Here is a 27,045-nt window from a genome sequence, read left to right on the forward strand (position 1 = left end):
TCTTCAAAGGGCAACTGCGCTCTAAACGTCAAATAATATAAATTAAATATGATGATCCGAGTTGTATTAATTTCATAATCTAATCTGGTGTGGAATCGGCTAAGGTGATAGTTGACTATCATTTTTTTGATAGTCGAATTGACTATCATTTTCATTCCGTCTGTGAAAGATGATTCAACTCAATTCAATTCGATTGAACCATTTCAGACTCAAATTGTCAAAATTCGTTGTTGTCTTGGTGAAATTTTAAATTGATTCTCATAAAATATCTAAATGAATGTTTCAAATTGGATGATTTTGATTGAAATTCTTACCTTTCTTGCTTTTTTCGAATGTCGTAAGCTTTGTCGGTCACAGGAATGTGTTTTTTTAAAGAAATAAAGTGAACTAAGAAAATTTTCCAGTCGTTTATGTAAGCGTCTTGTAGGTTTATTCGGAATAAACATATTTATTAAAAAACGACCATCACATTTTTTTGTGACGGCTTTTTAGGTATAAATTTGACTATCACCTTATGTAGATCAAATTCGATCATTTTGATGGTCGTTTATCAACAATCACCTTAGCAGATTCCAACCCTGGATTTAATTTTTTGATTTGACATTAAAGGTGCTGTGACATATGGGTAAGTGACATTAGACAAAATTTTAGAATTTGCCTTTATGACACTTTTCGAAAGCGTCATAAGGCCAAATTTCAACGGTTGGACTTATGTCCAAAGTGACTTAAGGCCAATTTGGTTTTATGTCACTTTCAAACTTTATTATCATCACCTTAGAAGACTGGAGATGTACATGTGCATTATTCTTGCACATATTTCCAAAGCTGAAGATTCAAAGAGGACACTAATAGCACAGATAATAAATTTATAAATTTATTATCTGTGCTAATAGCTTTAAATATTTTTATTTTGAGTTTTAATTTTTGTAATTAAAGCAAATACCGGCAACAAGTTTGAGTCTTCAAAATGGAATGTCAAACTTTTAATGGGAATTGTGAGCTAAAGATTTTGAGTCCATTCGACAGCTCAGGAAAAATAGTAACATTACATTTTCCATAATATTTTTGAGAATTTGATTGAATTAAAGTAAACAAAATCACAAACATGGTTACATGAGAGAAATGCTACTTAAATCCACATGATGGCACAGCACTAAAAGTTCCATCCAAAAGATAGTGTCTTAGGGAATCCTTTGGTAGGTTTTGAATCAGATTTGATAGTGTTGGTGACAAATAGCTTAAGTTATCTTCAAAGATTGTGGTTCATCTGCGTATCGTGACAGGACGAAACTTTTCATTACGGTTTCTGTTTTGATCAATTCCAAAACATTTTTAACAGTAGTGGGAGTTTTAGAGAACGCCCTGTTTCGAATTTGCATGAGTTGTTGTCTTACTTTTCCAAATTGAACCTTATTATAAAAATGGCTACAATATAATTGGAAACATTTGGCAAACATAAAAAACTCTTATGCCGCTTGAACTAAATTAGAAGCTTACCTGTGGAGGGTTCGCATTATTCCTTGAACATACTTCATTAAAGCTGCTTTCATTTATAGTTTTCATTGTATTTTTTACAACCTTCATTATCCGTAGGATCCGAACTAAGTTTTCATTGTGTAGGTCGATTACCGGACTTACGCTACACGTTTTATTATAGCACACATGTCTTTTGGATACTTTACAATTTCCTCTAAATTTATATGATTGTTTAATATCAGGCTTTATAACAGTTGGCTGCGTACTTTTAAGCCTTTACAAAACTCATAATTATATATAAAATCACACCGAACAACCATTTTACGGCTTTTTCGTACAAGGCAAGAAGAACAAAAATTAGTAGCTTGAAACTTTCCTGATTACATTTACTTACCATCTGCTGTTACTCTTATTATAATTCTAAGGGTAAAGACTGCTTTGAAAAAATATCAAAACAAACTTGGTCTTAAGTCGCAAAAAAATGACACTTGCCCTTATTTCACGTCACCGATAATAAAACGCGACTATTATCGTAAATATATCAAACATTCCACTACGACTTTGAGACGCATTCAAAGTTTTTGTACTCTTAATTCATATCTTACACTTAGTGTGATCTAAAATACCCCATATGCTTGCGTGATAGGTAAATAGTAAACATAAGTTATTCGAATATCCATCAAGTGTGATCTTCAAAATTCTTCAAGCCATCTGCCTTAGTCAATTTCGTACATATTAGCAGATGATTTTCAGACTGCCTTTCATGAGTTTTCTTCAGCAAGCACCTCTTCCTAACACACAAGAACACATTCTTCTTACCCTGATCAATTGTTTTTTTTCAAGAATGTAAACGCCATTTGATTTCTCAAAATAAACTTAATTTTTAAAAATTTGTATTTGAAAATCGTTAGAGCCATTTTTTTTATTATTTTTTTATATATAAAACTAGCTGACCCGACGTTGTTTTGTCATATAAATAATTTCTAGAGAATATTTTGATAGAAATAAATAACTTACTTATTGTAAGTGTGTAAGGATGTGGTTTGTAAGATATAGAGCACTTTAAACGGTGAAAAAATATTAAAATAACAAATCACCAAAAAAATTAATTAAAATTAATTCTTTAAAATTATAAACATATCGCTAATTATGACTATAATACAAAAAAAAAAAACAATATCAATCCCTAAATGCAACAGATTGTACAATATTTTCCAAAAACATATAAACTGGATGGTAAAATTGTCCTTGTGAAAAATATGAATTTCTCAAATCCTAAGCCGCAGACAGACATTATGTGGCCTTGTGACTTATTGGTAGGCTTTGTAAATGCCAAACTTTTTGGAAATTGTAGGCTTTTAAATTGAATTGGCACATCTGTGGGTATAATAGGGATTCGAGGTAACAATATCTTTTCACCTCGGATTTAGCCATTTAGTTTCTTAATTACTAATCGCATGCCGTTGCACAACCGAGATAAGTTCAAATAACGATGAGTTGAAAAACTTAGTTGAATAATTAACAGGTTTGGTAGCATCACAAACTGTATCAAATAGCTTTGTATGACACCAAGACTCCTGGTCACAAATATTGTATCTTGAGATTTATTTCGTTTACATTTACATATTTTTTTGCTAAAATTGCTCTTTCTGCCCGCCACTTATGATTTTTATATTGTCTGTGTGCATCGGGAAATATATGGAGAGTATCTTGTGAATCAATAATCGTGAAGAAATCGACCGGTAATTTTATCTTTAGTAACTTTTCCGTAGCCTATATCTAACAGTTGATTTGAGAATGCTTCAGTGGATGGATCTTGAAGAATTTGAACACGCATATTTACTTTCAGTTGTACTTTCTTAACATTACACCACAGTGGCGATGATTTTAAGCACGCGTTGATCTTATCAGCGTACGTTGAACGCTGAATAAAGGGAAGTGTTTGTCTGAAATAACCTGAAAGGAGTAACAGAGTGCCTGCAAATAGTCTGTCGTCGTTTTGTATATCATTCAAAGTCCTGTTCAAAGCCTCAAGCGAATGTTTCTGTATATACTGAATCAGCTGTTCAGCCTCCATCCAATTAAGTTGACGCAATCCCAGAACATTTAACAGACAATGCAATCCATTATTTGATATTTTAGCAAGAATTACCGAAATAAGGAGCACGATGTGGTCATAAATAGTTCTTTGTTCTTCATTCATTAATGGGACATTGCGAGCAGTATACTGAATGACTGAGTGGTAAGTTGGCAATGATAACGCAAAGATCTTCAATAACAATCAATGCTTCATTGTAAGTAGCGTCATTGAATACTATCGTAATATCGTTGCGCCGTCTACGATGTTGATGCAATTAAACAATAGCAATTAGGAATATAAAAAGAGGCTGGGATGCGACCCACACTGATAACTTCCCATCCCGTCTGTCGATTTGTCTTGCTTAAAAGTTTGTCTATATGTGCTAGTATCGATTTTACCAAATTTGCGTACTATTTTTTATAGATTTTATTTTTTATTGAAAACAAAATTTTCTGTAAAATAAAATAAGTTTGAAGCCAATATTTTGAATTTTTGAAAAGCTATTTGAGTCGAAAGTAAATGTTTACCAAGTTTTAGTATTGTTTTTTTTTAGAGTTTTATTTTTTGTAAAAAACCGTCAATTCGATTTTCTTCAAAATTCTATCGAATGTTGAAAACAATATTTTCTATAACATAAAATTAGTTTGAAGCCAATATTGTATAGATTTGAAAAGATATTTGAGTCGAAAATCAATTTTTACCAACTTTTGTTAAATTATTTTTTAGGTATTTAATTTTTTGTACAAAAACTATCAATTCGATTTTTTTCAAAATTTTACTTAATGTTAACAACAATATTTTTTGAAAGATAAAAGTAGTTAAAAGCCAATATCTACAATTTTTGAAAAGATATTTGAGTCGAAAATCAATTTTTACCAACTTTTATAAATTTTTTTTAAGGTTTTTATTTTTTGTAAAAAAAACTGTCAATTCGATTTTTCTCAACATCTTTCAGATTGCTTAAAACAATATTTCTTATAAGATAAAATAAGTTTCAAGTCTATCTTTAAAATTTTTGAAAAGATATTTGAATCCATATTCAATTTTTACCAAATTTTGTTAATTTTTGTTCAGTTTTTATTTTTTTTATAAGAAAAACTGTCAATTCGATTTTGTTCAAAATTTTACTGAATGTTGACAACAATATTTTTTAAAAGATAAAAGTAAATTAAAGCCAATATTTCAAAGTTTTGAAAAGATATTTGAGTCGAAAATCAATTTTTACCAACTTTTATTAATTTTTTTTTTATGTTTTTATTTTTTTGTAAAAAAACTGTCAATTCGATTTTTCTCAAAATTTTATTGAATGTTGAAAACAATATTTCTTATAAGATAAAATAAGCTTGAAGCCATAATTTCAAGTTTTTGAAAAGATATTTGAATCGATATTTAATTTTTACGAACTTTGAGTAATGTTTTTTTTAGATTTTTATTTTTTATAAAAAAAACTGTCAATTCGATTTTTCTCAAAATTTTATCACATTTTTAAAACATTATTCTCCGTTGCTCAAAATTGTTTTGGAGATGAAATCATATGTTAGTCGTTAAATTTAGGAGGTGACAAATTTTTTTTTTCAGTTTTTTTTGATTTAGAAAAAAAACTGTTAGATAGATTTTTAAAATAGATATATAAAATTTAATTCAAGTCTCTAGCGTTTTTGGTTCATAAGATATTAAGGGTTAACCAAAATTTTCACCTTTTTTTAAACTGCTATGGTAAAAATCCACCCACGCAATTTTCTTGAAAGCCCTTTCTGCATCTTTCTGCCTTATTATCTGTATAACAAAATTTATTTGAAGTCGATATCTCTTCTGGTTCTTGAGCTATGGACGACGAAAAAAACGTCGCGAACGTACGGACGTACGAACGTACGTACACACGCACGCACAGACATCTTTCTAAAAATCTTTTATTTCGACACTAGGGACCTTGAAACGTCGAGAAATGTCAAAATTTTCAATTTGACAAATCGGACCCATTACAATAACTTCCTATGGGAAGTTAAAAATAGATAAAAACCTATTCTCAGACACACCGAATGTATATGAAAAATTTCATTGAAATTGATTAAGCCGTTTCATAGGAATATGGCAACTAACACTGTGACAGGAAAATTTTATATATTTAATATTGTAACGTGATACCAAACAAATATATTTTTGGAAAAAAATAAAATTAACGGGTTTTTCATAAATCAAAAAAACTGAAAAAAAATAATTGTCAATTTTACAAACAAAAAATTATTTCAACTTGAAAATTATGTTGTGCAACGAAGAATAATGTTTTTAACATCTGGTCAAATTTTGAGGAAAATCGAACTGACAGATTTTTTATAAAAAAAAAATAAAAACCTAAAAAAACAATAATAAAAGCTTGGTAGAAATTTACTTTCGACTCAAATATCTTTTCAAAAATTAAAAATATTGGCTTCAAACATAACTTTATCTCACAGAAAATATTGTTTTCGATGTTCAGTTAAATTTTATTTAAAAAATCGAACAATCCGTTTTTTAATTTAAAAAAATAAAATCTACAAAAAATAGTACGCAAACTTGTTTAAAATTGATGTGGGTTCTCGATATCTCGTGAACAATAGAAGTTCCCCTTAGCTCACACTCAAGGGGATCATAGTACCCTTATTATGTAGACACAGTGTGGGCATTCAACATTCCCAATTGTAGAGCTAAAGAACGTATCTCTGTACTTAACAATACGACCGAAGTTGGGATCGAGGGTATATTGATGAGATTGGTAAAAATTGGTTTTGGACATTTTGTGTCAATCGTTTGCCAGTTCATTGGTATTATCGAAGAAGGGATTACCGAGAAAGTTATTCCTTCTAATGGAGGGTACTGGACATGTACATAGAAGGTGTTGGACTGTTTCCTCCTGGTCCATGCAGCTCATTTGTGTAGACCGCTAGCTTCAGAGCATGTCTTCTTATGAGGAAGTGTCCTGTTATTTCTCCAATTGTAGAGCTTATATTTTGTCTGCTCAGGGATATCAAGCCTTTTGACCTTATTACGAGTAAGTCTATGCTTGGCCATATTTGCTTGGTTGGAGCATATTGTTTAAGAGAGGATATTTGCATATAGCAAGTGGTGTTCCTATGTTATATTTTTGTCTAACATTAGGCAGAAGTGTTCTGTTTTTAGCGAGCTCATCGGCTTTGCAATTTCCCGGAATGTCCCTGTGGCCCGGCCCCAAATGAGGTAAATATTAAACTCTTCCGTCCTCTCATTCAGGGATGATCGGCAATCGTGGACTATTTGAGAGTTTGTGGAGACAGACGCTAGAGATTTAAGAGCGGCTTGGCTGTCCGAGAAGAATCGTATATCCGTGCAAGTTATAACGTTTTCTTTGAGCTAATATAATGCCTCTTTAATCGCCATTACTTCTGCCTGGAATACACTACATTGATTGGGAAGTCTGTATGATAGACTGAGATTCAGTTCAGACTTGAGATTCACTTCTAACTCCGTAATCGGTCTTTGAACCGTCTGTATAGAAGTGTACCGCATCGTCTTCCAGGGGTCTCTCTTCTTCCCAGGAGGGTCTTGAAGGGATGGGCACATGGAAGCTTTTACCATGGGATAGATCTGAAATTGTCTAGAATAGTAGTATGTCCAGTATTGTTACTGTTCTATTGAGAGGTGGCTCTAAGCCTCACACATGAGTTGGCAATCGCCTTCCTCAAGGTGTCTCCTGGAATTGGGCTGTCGTGGCCAAGATAAGAGGATATGAGCCAGTAGGTGGTTTTATCCATTGTTAAGACAGCGGTGGTGGTGTCCTTGTCGCTGTAATTGGGGAATAAAATCTTGTAGATGCTCTTAACATCTTTCGAATTTTTTACGCAACGTTAATAAAATAAATTATAACCTTAAATCAATTTTTAGCAGATCGAACTATGCCGCTACCAGTTCTCTTAATAAATTAATCAGTAAGGTTCACAAATTCTCTATACCAATTGACTCTACAAATAACAATTTCAAATTTGCAAGCTTTGAATTTAATTTGTTGCTATAAGTAGTTGAAGTTAGGTTGCTTCTTAGTTTATATTTTAGTTAATATTACTTTTTATTAATATTATCGCTTTGTAAGTCTTTGTCAAACTTCCTGCTTATCTAACTGAAGTCAATTGATGTATACACAGATATGTACCTATTTCTTTAAATTTGTCAAAAATACATAGTTCAATTGAAATGCCTTAGTTTTAACTGTTTTTACTTTTTTTATTTATTTTATGATTTTTTAATAAAGTGTACATATTGATTTCGTTTAACAATTTCTTATACTTAATTACTTTTTTATAGTAATCAGCAGATTTCTTTGGAGTTCTTTCTCTTTTTGGACTTAGCATATTAACCGCATACAGGCCAAATTTAGCACTAAAAACATTTAAATTATTTATTTTCGTTCACATGTGTTCCAAAATATAAAACAATTAAACCTACGTGAATCCACTTTCCCATTCAAAATTATCCATAAGGCTCCAATATGTATAGCCAGTGACATTGCAGCCATCATTAATTGCATTTAAGACTGCTTGTAAATGACTCTTGTTGAAAATAAATATAAAAATGAAAAATTAAATTAAAGAAAATACAAATCAACATTTTAAATAAATTGAAGAACATTACAGTCAAATAATTATTATTATCGAGTTTAAATTCTTGTTTATACCTTATTATTAATTAAGAGGAATACGACTTGTACTTTTTACGCATAACTTACTTTTAAATATTGAATCCGACTGTCATCTTCAAATTCACCTTCATCAGCCCATCCGTTCTCTGTAATTATAACTTCTATGTTTTCATATTCATCGCGAATATACCTTTTTAAAAAAATCGTTACTTTGTTTTTCATTTGACATTTGTACACACATTAAGCTTACTTTAACAAACTTTCGAGTCCCTCTGGAACGCAGTACAACCAAGATGTTTTACCTTTTAGCCATGTTGGGTCTAAGGATTCATCACAATCCATATCATGCTCCCATGATGGACTGAAACCACTTGGATTTCTAGAACGTTTAATCAATCTGGAAGTGTAATAATTAAGAGCGAAAAAATCAGCTGAACCTTGGGTAAGATTTTTCCAATATCCGCTAAGATTTGGTAAGCGTGAACGATGCCTTCCTTCTTTTAAACTATTTAATTCGATGCCTTTAGTCATTTCTTCAGGATATCCTCCAGATTTTGAAAATATAGGTTGAGCTAAGAATCCCAACTAGAGTTAAATATGTTTTCACATTTAGGAATATACTTGAAGGTATACGTTTTAAATTCAAAATCTAGGTACACCAGTTCTTTAACAATAGACGAGTAAAAATTGTTTGATAATAGTAAAGTAAGTCTTAAAGAAAACTCACACTAAATTGTAATGCACGGTGAGCGGCTGCTTCAGTTTCACTCGACTTCGAAAAATAGAAATAGCTGCCTAAGGCCAGACCAATTTTGCCTCTCTGCTTTTCATAAAATCTTGACTTGTAAACTTTATAGGCTTCAGCATGTGCCTTTATTGTATTGTTCATACACATATAATCTCCTTCACCCTTAAGATCAACTTGTGGTGGATGGAATCCGTCGGCATAGCTTGACTTGCAAAAATAGTGTGGCTCATTGAAGGTTAGCCATAATTTCACCTACACAACGAACGAGCTCTCTTATTATGAACGTACATATTTTGTTGTTCTAAAAATTTGAAAATTATTTAACTTACTCTATCGCCAAAATTTTCAAATAGTTCAGTTGCATATGTGACAAACATTTGAACAAATAGATCATTTGTTAATCCACCAATTTTTTGAATGTCTAGAGGAAGATCGAAGTGAAACATTGTGACCATCGGTTCAATACCGTTTTCCAATAGTTTATCAATAACTTTATTATAATAATCAATTCCTTTTTGATTTCGAGATGATATGTCGCCATTGGGAAAAATTCGAGACCAAGATATGGAGAAACGGTAGTGGTTTACCTGGAAAAAGGGACATTTTATATTACGAACAAAATTAAGGTTTTTACTTGAAACACAATTAATTCAAACTTTGTCAATATGGCATATAAATAGTTAATTTAAAAAGCATGAATATTCCAATTCAAATTCCACCCACAAAAAGCTTTGAAATCACACAAAAAGTATCCATAATTGTCAAAAATGAGAAAGGCTTGGGGTCCCAGATCAGTTTCTGGAAGCCTCAGATCTAGTAACATTCTAGTCTCTAAAAAATGCAAGCTTTATGCCTGATCGCCAAAAATAACATTTGATGTACATAATCACTAATAAAACGAGACACATATGAATTTCAAGCTTTAAACAATAACTTTGGCTATGATCTTTGTTTCGTTAATAAAAGCTTTCAATGTCTTTTCTAAATGAATAAGTTCATTTAAGTACATTTTTTTTAGTAGAATGAAAAAACAAAACAAAATTTGTGTGTGAATTTCACCTACTTTGAGATCTTTTAAGGCCGATAAGTCCTGATCGAATCGGTGATATGAATCAGCTGCTATGTTAGCTGTGGAACCATCACTAATCAAGTGTGGATAGTTTTGCGTGAAGTCATCCCAGCTTGATGGACCCTTACCGTCGGCATTCCATCCGCCCTCAATTTGGTAAGCAGATGTTGCTACACCAAAACTGAAATTCTTTGGAAAATATGGACTTCCACTTGGAGGAAGATCACACGAAGTCAATATCTGTTCAATAGTTCCTATGGGATTGACGAAGAAGAAAATACTAGACAAAAAACAGAAAAACTATAAATAAAATAAAAATTTAAAATTAATTTATTTGTTATATGATTACGCTGTGAGCAGAATGAAGCCAAATGGTACTACCATTGTTCAGTTTAGTCTTAAACGAACTGTCAGTAGAATAAATGTTTATACATTTTTTAGGAACAGCAGAAGCTCCAGAAAAAAAGCTTCAATTTTATATTGATAAGATTTTGTTTATCTTGACAAAGAACGCACGTCTTCATTTATTTTATTCATTTGATTATAATCTGGTTCAATTGTACAGTGGGACAGGCACACAAAATCTATGGCAAAAACTATGAAATTATTTAAAACTACTGTACTACTGCTTTTGCAAAAGTTATTATTGATGGTTAGTAAAAAAGTATTTGCTTTTCTTAGCTTTGAGTAATTTATATTAGAAAACATTTGTAGCTTACTGGAAATTAACTCCACTCAGAAAATCGAAATAGAAATTTAAAAAACTTGAAAATGTTGGTTAACCCTAAATATCTCACGAACAATATCACTAAAGACTCGAATTGAATTGTAATTATGTATTACCCGTGTTTTTGGCCATTCCATTAATAGTATAGCAGAAAATTCCCGAGAGAACCCATAGGCAGTAGCCACACTTTTGCATTTAAAAATTGATGCAACTGAAAGAAGACCTGTCAGAGCAATAATAAAAAAAAACACAAGTAGAAGAAAGTTTTGTGAACATCAAAAGTTAAAATTAATTTAGCAAAAAAAACTAACTGAAACCAATAAAATGGACGATTTTCAAGAAGAAATGGTAACAAATAATATGGAAACTGAGATTCTATAAAAAAAACTTATTTAACAATTGCAGCTTTGACACAAAAATAAACTTCAAGAAGGGGTTTGTTCGTAAACTACCACGAACAGCTTGAAGCTCGTCTCAATTCTTTATATACCTGAATCGAATTGAAATGAGCTTGATTCGACTCAATTCCAGTTGGGGTCAAAATTTGTGAAGTGAGTCAAAATTTGTGAAGAAAAACCCGTGTGGAGGAGTTGGTTTCACAGATAATGCATTATGGTCTGTTTATTTGCATGTTTGTGTACAAAAATATAGATTTGTCAAATTTAAAAAAAATGCACATGGAGTAGGTAGCATATTCTTATATGGTGATGAACTTTTCAGTTTTTCATTGTTTAACACGAATCAAACTATCTCACTTACAGTTCATAAGAAACATCGAAACACCATTTGCATTTTAGAACGTGCTGTCCAACTTAATCATTTTTAAATCTTCTTGTTTGATGGAAACACAAAAAAGATTTATTCTTATGTACAAAATTAAAGGTTTTTTTTTATAAATCGAAAAAACTGAAAAAAATGTTCAGTTTTTGTGTCACCTCGAAAATTTTTGGAACAAAAAATTATTTTATCTCCAAAATATTTTTTTTAACCGAAAAATAACGTTTTCAATTTCTGCTAAAATGTTGAGAAAAATCGAATTGACAGTTTTTTTTACAAATATTAATTCAAAATCTGAGATTATGGCCTTCAACTAATTTTAACTTATAAGAAATATTGTTTTCAACATTCCAAAAAATTTTGAGAAAAATCAAATCGACATTTTTTTTACAAAAAATAAAAACCTAAAAAAGTAATACCTACTAAAACTTGGTAAAAATTTACTTACGACTCAAATAGCTTTTCAAAAATTAAAAATATTGGCCTTAAACTGATTTTATTTCACAGAAAATATTGTTTTAGGTATTCAATAATTTTTTATAAGAATCCAACAGTCCGTTTTTTTTATAAGAAAATAAAATCAACAAAAAATATTACGCAAATTTGTTAAAAATTGATGCTCGGTTCTCGATATCTTTTAAATTTATTCAATTTATCCAATTTGTATTTGTTTATACAAGAAATAAAAACTTAAAGGAAATGCTACTAAAATTGAAAAAAAACCATTGGTTTTCGACTAAAAATCTCGTTGACAAACTAGATTTAGAAAAAAACTATTTCATTATATGCAAAATATTGTTGGTAATTTTGAAATGTTTAAGAATAATTCAATTGACAACTTTTTTATTTCATTTTTATTTTAGGGGGTTATTTCTTGGAGAATTATGTCACTCGGACCTTTTATAAATCTGACAGTTTTAATACGAATTGCTTACTATTAAGCAAAGGTTTTCTCTCCCCCATGCTTATAGATTTCGATAAATCTTCGACCATCATTTGATAAGAAATGAGCTTATCACCATAAACAAATAACTTTCCACACAGCAATTACAAACTGAGTGTGGTGAAATTAAGAGAAGATGGTTTAAAAGCTTATTAATATGAAAGAGACTTAACAATGATCAAGAAACTTATTCAAACGGCAAAAATATTAACCATTTTTGTTATTTTATCAAGAAAAGAAGATTGTGACTAACATTTATATTATCTCAACAACAAGATGAAAAGATTAGGAATGTTTTCTGAAATTAAAGTACATATATGTTTTTTTATGGTTTACAATTTTATTCTATTTAATCAATATATGTATCTGTTACTGTTACCCAACCGTTATATTTATAGATTGACTTATAAAATTTGATAGCAAGTGGATTGTGAGATTAAATACATTTATCGATTATCCTTTAAAACTAATGACTAAAAACTACAATGTTATAACGATGTACTGGGCGTATGCATACTTTTTTAACAATGTTTTTTACCGAAATTTGTTTAAACTTCATAATTGCATGACTAACACTAAACCTACGCTACAAAAAAGGTTTGAATGTCAAGTTTTATAGGACCACTTTGTAAACTACCATACTGACATACAAAAAATTGGCGAATAGTTATCTATCAGCATACCTTCTTTAATTCAGAACATGATAAAAGAGAGTAAAAGTAACGTAAGCAAATTAGCCATATTCAAATACATTTTAAAAGTATGAACTTTACATAAATGTTCAATTAATTTCAAATCTAACTTATTACGTGCTTTAATTTGAGTACATTTTTATTAAAATAATAAAAATAAAAACAAATTAAGTTCAAACGAAAATTCCTTAGTTATATATCAACATATGACGACAGAGATCAAAGATCAAAGAACGTTTAATTGACACCGGAATGAATAAATATCAAAACAACTTTATATGTTAATTGGAGTCTGTGTTTTTAATTTTCCACCCAGTTTTGAACAGAAACATAGCGAAACAAATCGTGGCCGGATTTATTACATTTCCCTTACGATTTTTGTTAGCTAATGGAATCGAGGGAGGGGCTTCTTCGAACGTTTTTTTTTTCTGACGTAGCGCAGCCATTTAACAACCGCTGTTTGTGGGAATGTGCAGAATAATCCGGAGCTATCACAAGAACTTGACCAGATAACAGCATGACCAATTTTTGCGTGGTGATTTAAACATGCACCCACAAAAAAAAAGGTGAAACCTAACGAACATATACAGCAATAATGCCAATACCAATGCATCCAAGTAAAGTTACTGTTTGGAGTTGGTTTTGAGCTGGAGGCATCATCGGTCCGTACTTCTTAGAAAATTATGCTGGCCAGGATGAAGCGCGATGTTCACTACCTTCTTGTGTCCTAAATTAATTGATATGGACACCGAAGACATATTGTGGCAATGCGCCACACAGCTCAAGACACAATCGATATTCTACTTGATCGGTTTTAAAGCATGATTATCTCGCGCCACGGTGATGTTAATCGGCAACCAAGCCCCTTTGACTTAAACCCTCTAGAATTCTTTGAAAACAGAACCATTTGCATCAGTGAAACGTAATTTAGAAAGTAAAAATTCGCAAAGTAAAAAGTGTTTGGTGAAACAGCACCTCAAAAACTCATCAACCTTAACCCAATGAAGTATCCAGGGAGGTCCATAAATTGTAAAAGAAAATCTTTCATCCACGGTTTTGTTAATAATGATTTATTTATTTACTATTTTCAGATTTTGATTAAGAGAAAATATTATTTCTTAAGAAAAAACCTTGGAGGTCTTCAACTGCTCTGGTCGTCTCATCACATAACGCCTTTGAAAACACGCTTAATATTGGCCAAAACGTTACTAGTACCCCTTATGCTTTTCTATTGTGAGGTGTGTAGTAATTGTGACTTCGAACACAAGCGAAAAGTCAAAGTTGCATTCAACAGTATCACGCGTTATGTTTATGGTCTTAGGAGATATGACCACATCTCAAGTTTTTCTATGTCAATCTATGGCATTTCACTCGATAATCTCTTTAAAGTAAGAACTTTAACCATGCTTAAAAATATCATACAATCACATCAACCTGAATACTTATATAATAAAATACACTTTACGCGATCTGTAAGATCATGCGACCTTATCCCAGTATGTTACTCATTCCTTGTATCTGAGCTCCAGTTTTATGTGCATTCTATTCGTTTGTGGAACTCCCTCCCTCGCTCTGTTAAAATTATAAGCAGTCCGACCGTTTTTGGAAAAATGCTAAGAGAATTCTTCTCCTAGCTCTGTGCTTATTCGATGATGAAGATGATGTTGATGATGATGATGATGATAATGATGATGATGATGGTGATCGTTATGATGATGAATTGTAAATTTAAATTTTTAGATAATTTCGAATGTAAATATATATATATATTACTTTCTTATTTTTTATAACTTATACCTACATAATTGATTTTGTTTTGTTAATCTGTTTAATGCACAAATATTTCCACCTTTTGAATTCAAAGCACAACTTTTGTAAAAATAGTATTATGATACTGAGATTTTCTCTAGCTAATAAGATATTGTATCTTACAGAGTATAATCATACAATAAATAAATGAAAATAAAATGAAATGATTTATAGATCATAAATTTAATATTATATTCTGAGAAAACATAATTTTTAACTTCTTATAATAAGTTATTGTAATCGGTCCGAATTTTCCAATTGAATTTTTACATAAAAGATTGTTAGAGAAATCTCTGTGCGTTCGTATGTGCGTACGTTCGGAAAGTTTTTTTCGTCGTCCATGGCTTAAGAACCAGAAGAGATATCGACTTCAAATAAATACATAATTATATAGATAATAATGCAGCAAGATGCACAAAGGGCTCCCAAAAAAGTTGGTGGGTGGTTTTTTAACATTAAAGTTTTTTAAAAAGGTGAACATTTTGGTAAACCCTAAATACCTCATGAACCAAAAACGCTAGACTTCAATTGAGAATATACTAACGTTTTTTTTATATATCAAAAAATCTGAAAACAAACATTTTTCAGCTCGAAAATTTTACGAATACTAAATGATTTTATCTCCAAAATAATTTGTTGCAACGAAAAATAACGTTTTTAACATCAGGTAAAATTTTGCGAAAAATCGAATGGACATTTTTTTATAAAAAAAAACCTAAGAAAACATTACTCAAAGTTGGTATAAATTGATTTTCAATTCAAATATCTTTTCAAAACTTTGAGATATTGGCTTTAAACTACTTTTCTCCTTTAAAAAATATTGTTGTCAACATTCAGTAAAATTTTGAAAATAATCTAATTGACAATTTTTTTACAAACAATAAAAACCAAAAAAAAAAAAAAAACAATACTAAAACTTGGTAAATATTTACTTTCGACTCAAATAGCTTTTTAAAAATTAAAAATATTGTCTTCAAACTCTTTTTATTTTACAGAACATATTGTTTTCGATATTCAATAGTTTTTTTTTATAAAAATCCAACAGTCTGTTTTTTTCATAAAAAAAAATCTAAAAAAATAGGACGCAAACTTTGTAAAATCTGATAGTCGGTTATTGATATTTCTCGAATTAATTTCATTCATCCAATTTGTAAAAATTTAAGAAATTTAAAAAATGCTACTTAAATTGGTAAAAAATTGTTTTCGACTAAAAATCTATTTAACAAAACTAGGTTTTCAAACTAAATTATTTCTTGATATGAAAAATATTGTTGGTAATTTAAAAATTGTTAAGAATAATTCAAATGACAATTTTGTTTAACCTAACACGAAAGCCTACAAACTTTTAAACAAGACAAATCGACAGACGGGATGGGAAGTTATCAGTGTGGGTCCCATTCCAGCCTCTTTTTAATTAAAGAAATCTTCTCAAATCATTGGGTCGATTGAGTTCAAACATGGAAATTTAAGTTTTAAGCCGATACGAATTAGGGTTTTTTTTTTAGTTTGTTTAAGACTAAAAATAACAGTTGTAGGCCAAAATTAGAAAATTCGAATTTTCTCAAAAACAAACCGATAGATTTGTATTAAATTTTCTCTTAGTTTTGTTTTTAACTTGGAACCGTTATTTTGTTTTTAAGTTCTCTCAGGAACTCATCAACCGATTTTAATACATATTTTATTTTTTCTGTAGAAAATCTGTCTCAATAATATTTGATGATAAAGAATGCCTTTGTATATATTTTTTAATTTAAAAAAAAAGAGGCTGGGATGCGACCCCCACTGATAACTTTCCATCGCTTCTGTCGATTTGTCTTGCTTACAAATTTGTAAGTTTTTATTGTTTTGTTAAAAAAGTTGTCAGTTGAATTATTCTTAAAAAAATAAAATTACCAACATTATTTTGCATATAAGAAAATAGTTTGATTTCAAAATCTTTTTTTGCTAACAAAATTTTTTGTCGAAAACCAATTTACCAATCTCATCGAGCCCAACTTCGGTCGTACTGTCAAGTACAGAGATTCGTTCTTTAGCCGTACTACGCGAATGTGGAATGCCCACACTGTGTCTACATAATAAGGGTACTATGATCCCCTTGCGTGTGCGCTTATTATAAAAAAAATGTATGTAAAATTGAACGAATGAAATTAGTTTGAATCAATATCTTCTATTGTTCACGAGATATCGAGATCCCACATCAATTTTAACCAAGTTTGCGTACTATTTTTTGTAGATTTTATTTTTTTTAAATGAAAAAACGGATAGTTCGATTTTTTAAATAAAATTAACTGAACGTCGAAAACAACATTTTCTGTGAGATAAAGTTATGTTTGAAGCCAATATTTCAAATTTTTGAAAAGATATTTGAGTCGAAAATCAATTTTTACCAACTTTTATTAATTTTTTTTACGTTTTTATTTTTGTAAAAAATTTTCAATTCGATTTTCTCAACATTTTTAAGAACATTGAAAACAATATTTCTTATAAGATTAAATGAGTTTGAAGCCTAAATTTCAAGTTTTTGAATCAATGTTCAATTTATCCCAACTTTGAGTAATGTATGATTTTTATTTTTTATAAAAAACGGTCTATTCGATTTTTCTCAAAATCTTATCAGCTGTCAAAGACATTATTCTTCGTTGCAAAAAATTGTTTTGGAGATGAAATCATATTTTTGTCGTAAAATTTTGGAGGTGACAATTTTTTTTTTTATTTAAAAAAAAACGTTCAATGGATTTTTTTCAAAAAATATACTTCTTGGATATCACGTTACAATATATTATATAAAATTTAATTCAAGTCTATAGCGTTTTTGGTTCGTAAGATATTTAGGGTTAACCAAAATGTTCACCTTTTTTTCAAACTGCTATGGTAAGAAAACCACCCACGCAATTTTCTTGAGAGCCCTTTCTGCATCTTTCTGCTTTATTATCTGTATAACAAAATTAATTTGAAATCGATATCTTTACTGGTTCTTGAGCTATGGACGACGAAAAAAACGTCGCGAAAGTACGGACAAACGGACGCACGCACAGACATCTTTCTAAAAAAGTTTATTTCGACTCTAGGGACCTTGAAACGTCAAGAAATGCCAAAATTTTCAATTTGACAAATCGGACCCATTACAGTAACTTCCTATGGGAAATTTAAAATATTAAATTTTTTTTCGAAATTCCATGTCTCGTTCTTATTTACTGTTCTTGGCATTAATAGAAATCATATTCATAATCAACTCATATTTCAGCTCTAAAAATTAAGATAAATTTTGAAATCTTGCAATGCTAAGAAAATCTAATTGATAAAATTGTCGTTATAGCCCTTCAAATATGTAAATAAAAGGTTAAGAGGCACATTATGTTATTCCATTACAGAATATTAACGAACATTTTTAAGCGTTGCCCAAAAACTCCCCTTAATGTTAAGGGTGTGATTAAATGTCTAGATCCACCCTTGTTAAAGGAACAACGGAAATTGAAATCTTTTTTGTATTTAAAATCTTTATTTTGTTTAGGTACTAAATCTTGTTCTCTGCATTGAAACTTGTATTTTGAAATCACCAAAGAAGTTAGTGTCACCTGTTTAAAATACTCATCTTGACATTTAGAAGTTCCACATCTGAGATATTTGTATCACCATTTAAACATCAATTATTATTAAAAATATAATATTTAAATCTTCAAAAAAAAAAAAAAAAAAAAAAACCTTATGACGCCACTTTGTATGTTTTTGCATAAAGAAAACTAAACCTTGGTTTTGAAGATACATTAAACTTATTGTTTTCAAAACTATCTGTTTTGCCAAGATGCGCATCATTAAGAAGTATACGAGTAAATGGAGCGATAACTGAGATAGTAATGTTTAGGAAACAATAAACGTGACGTATGAAATAATGTTTTTCTATCAAGACATGCCCCCTGAAGGCATGTGATTAGAAATCTAAAATTACGTATGCGTATATTGTTTTTTGTTTTGTTTTAATTTATGTACTTCACGTTTTAAGTTTTTCAAACTTATAGGTTTTGCATTCAAATACAATACACAAATAATTCGCTTGATGTGTGTTATGGTTAAAAAAAAAGTCTATGGAAATTTCTATCGATCTCAGTTTGTTATGTATTTTAATCTAATCAATGAAAGTTCATTTATTTGTGAATCAAAAAACCGGAATAAGATAATGCGGGCTATAAATTGAATCTGTAAGTATATTTTTAAGATCAAAACAATAAAATGTGTTCAATCGTCATTATCTTGATTATTGGCATTCTCGTGTAAGTTAAGCAAAAGCAATTTTCGATTTTATTAAATTAGTTGAGTTGAATCTTTTTTACTTTTTATTTTATAGAAGCTTACAAAGCCTTACACAAGCTGAAAATTGCAGTTTTTTTAGTGAAGAAAGTTTAAAATTTCCAAAAGATTTTAGTTTTGGTGTATCGACATCTGCCTACCAAATAGAAGGTGCTTGGAATGCCGACAATAAAGGTCCATCAATTTGGGATGTATTTACACACAATCATCAGGATAAAATTAAGGATGAATCGAATGGTGATATAGCGTTGGATTCTTATAATAATTTTGATTTGGACTTGAAAGCCTTAAAACATCTAAATGTAAGTTTTTGATTTTTATTTTTGGTGTGTTTTTTTAGATGTTAAGTAGATTTTTAAAGATTGGTCCATTTGAATAAAACCACCATCGGTTTCCTAATTTTTCTGGTGTCTGTGCTAATAGCTCTTAGGATTAATCAGGTTCAATCGCTTTCAATTTTCATATAGTGTATTGCATATATTGATTTATTGTTTTACGGAAATTTGTATCGCTGTGTACTTCTACAATATCCAATATAAACATTAGGCTCAAAGCGAACTTTTGAGTAAGTCAAATGAACGAATAGTTGAACAATGTCCCACACATAAGTGAGTAGACAATATCCATCTATAATGACGGCTTGAAAACAGATGAGAGGGTAGATGAACTCTTTGAGACTCCCCGATCAAAGCAGTGTCTTTAAAGCCGAACTTTTGGCAAAATCAAACACTGCAAAACAGGTGTCAATAATGTCGTTATCATGATCTAGACTCACGGGTACACAACCCATCTTTTGTACTTAAACAGATCATTGGCAACAAGATACCTTAAAAAAAAAAACAAATGTTAAAAATAAAAACCTCGAAACATGTGCTACAGCCAGGAAACCATGGCCCGAATTTGACATTATATCTTTAACATTTGCTGGTTAGCATATTAAAAGGTCACAATCTGTGTGGTTACTATAAAAAGAAAATGCGACTTACCACTGAAGACATGTGCAAAGGCTGCAATGACGGAGAAGAGCCAGAAGATACAGCCCACTTATTATGCCACTGCCCGGCACATGCCACACTAGAAATAAACTCTTAAGCAGCAATTTCTACAATTAACCTATAGAACTGCTAGGCATTTCAGGAAACCGCCTGTATAGGCTGTATAAAAGCCTCCAAATGGCTAAAACAAGATAATTCATTGACATCATAGGTTTTTATATGTTATTCTGAGGGCATTTTAGTATTTTGGGGTATCACAATAAATCTCTACATGGATCTAAGTGTGGCGACACGTCATCGGTCGTCCATAACCTTACCTAGTTAACCTAGTTTAGTGAACAATAATAATAACAATAAAACAAACCAAACGGGTTTGTGATTGATGATAACATTGAACTTGTAGTTGAACATTTTGCATTATTTATCAACTGATATAACAGGGTCATTATTTTTCAGTTTAGAAAGTAAATATAAAAATAACACATAACATTTATGATTATAAAGTTTGGACTTTGTGATTAAGTGTGAAAAACAATATCGCTGTATAGGATTCTTTTTGGATGATTTGTAACCAATTTTTCGCGCATTTTGGGAGGTATCTCGGTTTTCAATGGCTCACAGCCATACACACAAAATTAAACGGCCTATTGAGGTAGCCAAAAGGTGAAATTACGTGACATAGAAAGCAGAAGCAATATTATCGATTGTGCCCGTATTACGATTATGCACGATATCAGTTTAACACTTTAACTCATTTCAAATTTCTTTGGAACAGTAGTCTTGTATTTTGTAAAAAGCAACTACGTCTAAATCACCACTTTATTAGTAAATTTTAATTAATTTTAACACATTGTTTGATTGTTAATCGATCCATTATTGTAAATGGCTAAGTTTTTAACTAATGTTGTGAAACTTTCATTTGATGAGTCGATAATGGACCCAAAGGCGAGCGCTGCGAATTTGGAACCACGAAAATAATGACTCCATCATTTTTATTCGTTTTGTATTTTCTATGTACTTTCAAAGTAAATGCAAATTAGTTACCTGTTTTGTATTTCTTTTTATAAAATTGAAACCTAAGTCCTAAAATGATTAAAACGTTATTTTATTATTTTCCCCTTTTAAGAACTTCAAAAAATAGCAATAATTTCATTTATTAATAAAAAAAAGGCTGGGTCGCATCTCACACTGTTAACTTCCCATCCCGTTTTTTGATTTGTCCTGCATAAAACTTTAACAAAATATTTATAATAATATTTTTTGTGAGATAAATAATTTGAAGTCAACATAACATCTTATATAAATAATAAAATTTATCAATGAACTAAATCATTTTGAAGTCAATACCTTCATTTTTACCAAGTTTTAGTAATGTTTTTTTTATGTTTTTATGTTTTGTAAGTAAACTGCCAATTTGATCTTTCCTCCTAATATTTTGCTGAACGTTTAACATTCTTATATTTTGTATAAGATCAAATTAGTTAATATCCAATATATTTAATTTTAAAAAAATATTCAAGTCTTGTTTTGAGGTTTTTAATTTTTTTTTAAATGTCATTTCGTTTTTTTTTTAAATTTTTACCAGATGTCACAAAAGATATGCTTTGGTGCATGAAATTGTTTTGGAAATAAAATCATTTTTCGTTCGTAGAATATTCGAGGTAACAATTATTATTTTTTCAAAATTATATCACTTTGATATCACATCACAATATATAGTATTATAAAATTCATTTAAGGCACTAGCCTTTTTGTTTAGTTTTTCTAATCGGACCGATTACAATAACTTACTGTCAGAAGATAATAAATGAGTTAAAATTGAACAAGAGCAAAATGATATTGTTTTTTGTTTTAAAATTGTTATTTAAATTAAAAAGACCATATGTTTATGAACCATACTAAGAAAAAATGATGAAGTTTTATTGTTTCTGCAAAATTGCATTGTAGGTTTTTGATTTGTTGTAACAGCCTATTTTGTCTTTTGAGTCCAGTACAACTGCTAAATATCTTATTATTTAAGTCCTTAAACTAAGAGAGATAGACAGATAGATACTTTATTTTTTTATAGATAGATTCATTACAATATAAAAAAACGAAGCTTTCTTAGAGATTTGATATTTCAATTATATTTTTTACAACTTAAAAATTTTATTATACAAAGGATGATTTTTTAAAATCTATAGGAGAGATTTACAAAAAAAACACATAAAATTCAAAAATATGTTGACCTTGAGTGCGCCTCAAATGGTCCATCCACTAAGTCCAATTTTGGCATACTCTTTCTAACATTTCACCGGTATCTCACGAATAAATGCTTCAATGTTGTCTTCCAATGCGTCAATTGAAGCTGGCTTATCTGTATAGACTTAAGCTTTCACATAGCCCCACAAAAAAATAGTCTAAAGACGTTAAATCGCATGATCTAGGCGAACCATTGACCGGTCCCGAACGTGAAATAAAATGTTCACCGAACTCGCCTCTCAATAAGTCCATTGTTGCGCGTGCTGTGTGGCATGTGCCACCGTCTTGTTGATACCACATGTCATGCAAGTCAAGTTCTTGCTCTCTCTTTAAAGAAGTACGGTCCAATGATGCCACCAGCCCATAAACTGCAGCTGGTAGCTCTTGCAATGCTTCTGGCTGATATTACTCCCAAAATCGACAATTCTGCTTATTTACGTCAGCTTTGTCGCTGAACAAAATTTTTCGGTAAAGAAGCGTGATGAACATTCTTAACAGAGAACGCATTTTGTAATAAAACTCAATAATTTGCAAGCGTTGTTCGTTTGTAAGGCGATTTATGGTTAAATTATAGACCAAACTGAGATGTTTGACAGTGAAACAAAACACGAAACGTGCGTCAGCTGTTTAAACTAGTGTTGTCAAAAATATAATAGCTAAAAAATCAACCTATGGAATTAATTTGGAAGTGAAGATTGCATTCGAAGCAAAATTATGTTAACAAACCTTCATGTAATTTGGATTTTAACCTACCTGGTTGGTGAACAAATATGACTATATCTAGAAAATTATAATCTTATTAAATTTATTTAGGGATGATTTCCTCAAGGAAGTCAGCATCGTGTGTAATAGATAGTTACGGACCCAATACCGATCCTTTTGGTAACCCCACGGTTATATTTTTTAAGCAGAAATGTATATTATTTAAATATACTTGAAATTTTCTATTTTTGATAAAACTTTGTGCAATTTTTATAAGATAAAAAGGAGAACTAAACCCCTTGAGTACTCGTGGCATGATTGTTAGTGCTTTGGACTGTCATGCGAGAGTTCTTGGGTTCAATCCCTGCCTGTGCCAGCTAAAGATTTATTCACGGGTACTGCCTCTCGCGAGGAATTGACATATTCTCCAAAAGTGATTCTTGTAAAGAAAAAGTGCTTTCTGAAATTAGCCATTCGGATTCGGCATATATACTGTAGGTCCCCTCCATCCTTGACAATATTACTCGCACACAGGAATGGTTGAAAGTTGTAAGTCACTAGGCCCTGGTTCTCTTCGGACTTTTGCGCCACCTAATTTATTTAAACCCCTTGAGTTTATAAAGGAAATGCCATATACTCGTACTATCAAAAGCTTTTTCAACATCCAAAAGGACAAGCCCAGTAGACTGTTTTGCAGTAAGTTATTCTTTAATGTGGTTAGATATTCTAAGCTTTCCTAAGTCAATTGTTAGACCGTAATGATATTTGAGGTCTTAAGAAACTCAACAAGTTTTATTGCTAAGTAAAATTATTGGGTGATAGCTCTTTGGATTGTTCACTGCATTTCCTCGCTTTTTTTGGTTGGAAAATAATGTAACTTTAAGCAAGTTTTAACAACAAGGCATATACAAGTTACCTCAATAATTGGGAGTTCTTTAGAACACGAGTTTTTGAGAGTGTTTATTCCTGGTCCTTTATTCTTACGCCATATTTTGAATTGTTCCCAAGATACCTGCATTCGAAACGCAAACATTTATTGGAAACTATTGAAAGACTCATTTACTGTATTGTTTTCTGAGCTGATATCTGATATATGAATTTGCAAAACAATCTACCTTTTCTTCCCTAGTTATGAGCAAGGAATCATTATGTTCTAAGCGAGTTCTAATATTGTTTTTAATTTTTAGTACCTTTGCTATTTTCCAAAACGGTTTCGAATTAGAATCAAGAGAACAAAGGTTTTCATTAGATGTTTTGTTCCTGAATTTCGAAAGTAAATGTTTATTTCATTAAAATCATATATTTGTCTTAATCTTTTTCACTAATCAATTTTACAATTTACTGTCGAAAGACAATTGTTCTTGGCGCTTTTGATTTTTGGGAACGGACTCATCAACACTTTCAAGTAAGAAATTTGTAAAAATCTTAATCTGTTCATCAAGCTTACATGATTAATCATAGCAATAGAGGAGAACAATTCATATTTGATATATTATTTTAACGTCTTCAGTTCATTGAGTCCTTTTTGTCAAACGTTTAAGAATTATTCGTGGTTCTCAACAAAGCCATCAAGATGTCAGTGACCTTCATTACTAAAAATGATGTCTTTCATTTTTCAATAACCAACAAACCCTATAGATAAAGATCAACCTACCTCTCAGATCAGAATCTGTAAATTATGATCTTAACTACTATATTCAAGAAAAATCTTAAATTAATAAAAACAAATATCTTCACTTAAAGGTGGACTTCTATCGCTTTTCCATTGCATGGACTAGAATCTATCCAAATGGTGATATTTCATCGAGAAATCAAAAAGGAATTGATTATTACAACAATATGATTGATAAAATCCTGGCAAATGGAATTAAACCTGTGATCACCATGTACCACTGGGACTTACCATATGAAATACAAAAATTCGGTGGCTTCACAAATTCCTTGATAGTTGAGCAATTTTTAACTTATGCAGAAGAATTGTTTGAAAATTTTGGTGACCGGGTAAGAATTTTAAACTATGCTCATTTTAGTAGAAATTACAAAAAATATAATTTTTAAACCAATCATCGTTTTAGGTAAAAACATGGATAACATTTAATGAGCCAAATCAAATTTGCAAATTAGGTTATGGTATTGGAGTGTTTCCACCTGCAATTAACTTGCCTGGAGTTGGCGATTATCTCTGCTATTTTAATCTTCTTAAGGCACATGGTGCAACGTACCGTCTTTATCAATCTAAATTCTTTGAGAAGCAAGGTGGTAAAGTTGGAATCACACTTGATACGATCTTTGGATTTTCTAAGACAAATAATAACGCTGATGTAGATCGTATAATGCAATATTCTGTAAGCTTTTTGAAAGTCCTCTCTGCTTAGGAATATGAATAACACTTGTGTTTTATTTTATTTTTTAGCTAGGATTATTAGCGCATCCTATTTATAGTAAGTCGGGAGGATTTCCTAAAATTATGGTAGAAGATATTCAAAAAAACAGTCTCCAAGAAGGCAGACGAAAATCACGTTTGCCAATTTTTGATGAATTCTGGAGGACAACTGTTCAAGGCTCAGCGGATTTTCTTGGTTTAAATTATTATACATCAAGATTTGTAAGACGAGCTGAAAAACCATGCTTTGAATCTCCATCGATGGATAGAGACGCAGATATTGAAACTAGTGTTGAACCCGAATGGTTAATGGGAAAATCTGAATGGTTATACAGTGTTCCGGAGGGTTTGGAAGGACTTTTGAAGTGAGTTGTGATGCAATATAATAAAAATTAAGTTTTTTTTTTATTTCATTGTTTGCTTAATATATTTTCTTTTGTTTTTGTAAAGATATATACGTGATGAATATAATAATGTTGAAGTTATGATCACAGAGAATGGATGGTCTGATGATGGAGAATTAGAGGATGATAATCGTGTTCGTTATTTTAAGGTAAATTTTGAAGAAAAAAAATATTTTTTCGCATGGTATTAAAAACATCAGCTTTGAATTTTAAAAAAAAATGTTGGCCCATTGATCATGAGTTCCAAGATCCTAGCTGTGAATAGTTACACAAATTAAAATTTGGTTAAATTCAAACAAAAGAAATTTATTACTATTTGACCTAAACTATTCTTTTACTATTTCTAAAGAATCACATTCAAGCAGTTATGAATGCAGTCAATGAAGGTTGCAACGTAACTTCCTATTCAGCTTGGACTTTAGTTGACAATTTTGAATGGCTTAAAGGATACACGTAAGTTCCATAAGCATTAAATTATATATTGAAAATTCTTTAAAATCATTTATTTTAATTTTTGCAGTGAGAAATTTGGTCTTTATTCAGTGGATTTAACCAGTGAAAAAAAGGAACGCATACCAAAGAACTCAGCATTGTTTTATAAAAACGTCATCGAAACAAGAACAATTCCATGTGATAGTTGAGTTAAAATTGATATAGTTTGTAAAAACATTTCAAATCATTTTACATAAATTATATAAATTTAGATGTAGGAATTCACATGTTTTAGAAATAAGCTTTCGAATATTATTTAGACAATTTCTGTGATCTTAACATAGAAATGCATTAATTTAATTTGAAACCATATTAAAAAAGAAAAATCATTTTTCGAAAAATTAAATAACATAATATTTATTTATGTATTAAAAATCATTTTTACAATTATATCCCGTTTTTGAATTTGCACTTATTTATCACTGCGTAAGGATTTACCAATTTAATATTCTTTAAGTTTACAGGTACTAAAGGGGTTTTTAATACACTTAAGATGTAAACGTTCAAGAACAAAAAACGTTTAAGCGTTAGGAAAATAGGAAAAGATTTAAAAG

General features: G+C 30.4%; 2 protein-coding genes across 2 annotated transcripts; one reads left to right on the top strand and one right to left on the bottom strand.

Annotated features, from left to right (window-relative positions):
• Positions 1 to 7,770: 7,770 nt before the first annotated feature.
• LOC129945039 (myrosinase 1-like) lies at positions 7,771 to 10,405 on the bottom strand. Its single transcript, XM_056054700.1, has 8 exons — positions 10,400 to 10,405; positions 10,016 to 10,321; positions 9,282 to 9,539; positions 8,932 to 9,204; positions 8,455 to 8,789; positions 8,292 to 8,394; positions 8,012 to 8,115; positions 7,771 to 7,945 (listed from the first exon to the last, which is right to left on the bottom strand). Exons 1-8 carry the CDS (start codon positions 10,403 to 10,405, stop codon positions 7,771 to 7,773), a joined length of 1,560 nt encoding a protein of 519 aa, XP_055910675.1.
• Positions 10,406 to 19,122: 8,717 nt separating this feature from the next.
• On the top strand, positions 19,123 to 26,881 carry LOC129948011 (myrosinase 1-like). The gene is made up of 8 exons (XM_056058813.1): positions 19,123 to 19,237; positions 19,312 to 19,576; positions 24,956 to 25,213; positions 25,288 to 25,557; positions 25,626 to 25,960; positions 26,046 to 26,148; positions 26,349 to 26,452; positions 26,520 to 26,881. The coding sequence occupies exons 1-8, from the start codon at positions 19,197 to 19,199 to the stop codon at positions 26,638 to 26,640; spliced, it is 1,497 nt and encodes a 498-aa protein (XP_055914788.1). The 5' UTR covers positions 19,123 to 19,196; the 3' UTR covers positions 26,641 to 26,881.
• The last annotated feature ends 164 nt before the right edge of the window (positions 26,882 to 27,045 follow it).

Source organism: Eupeodes corollae, chromosome 2 (genome assembly GCF_945859685.1).
Source record: "Eupeodes corollae chromosome 2, idEupCoro1.1, whole genome shotgun sequence".
Lineage (NCBI taxonomy): Eukaryota > Metazoa > Arthropoda > Insecta > Diptera > Syrphidae > Eupeodes > Eupeodes corollae.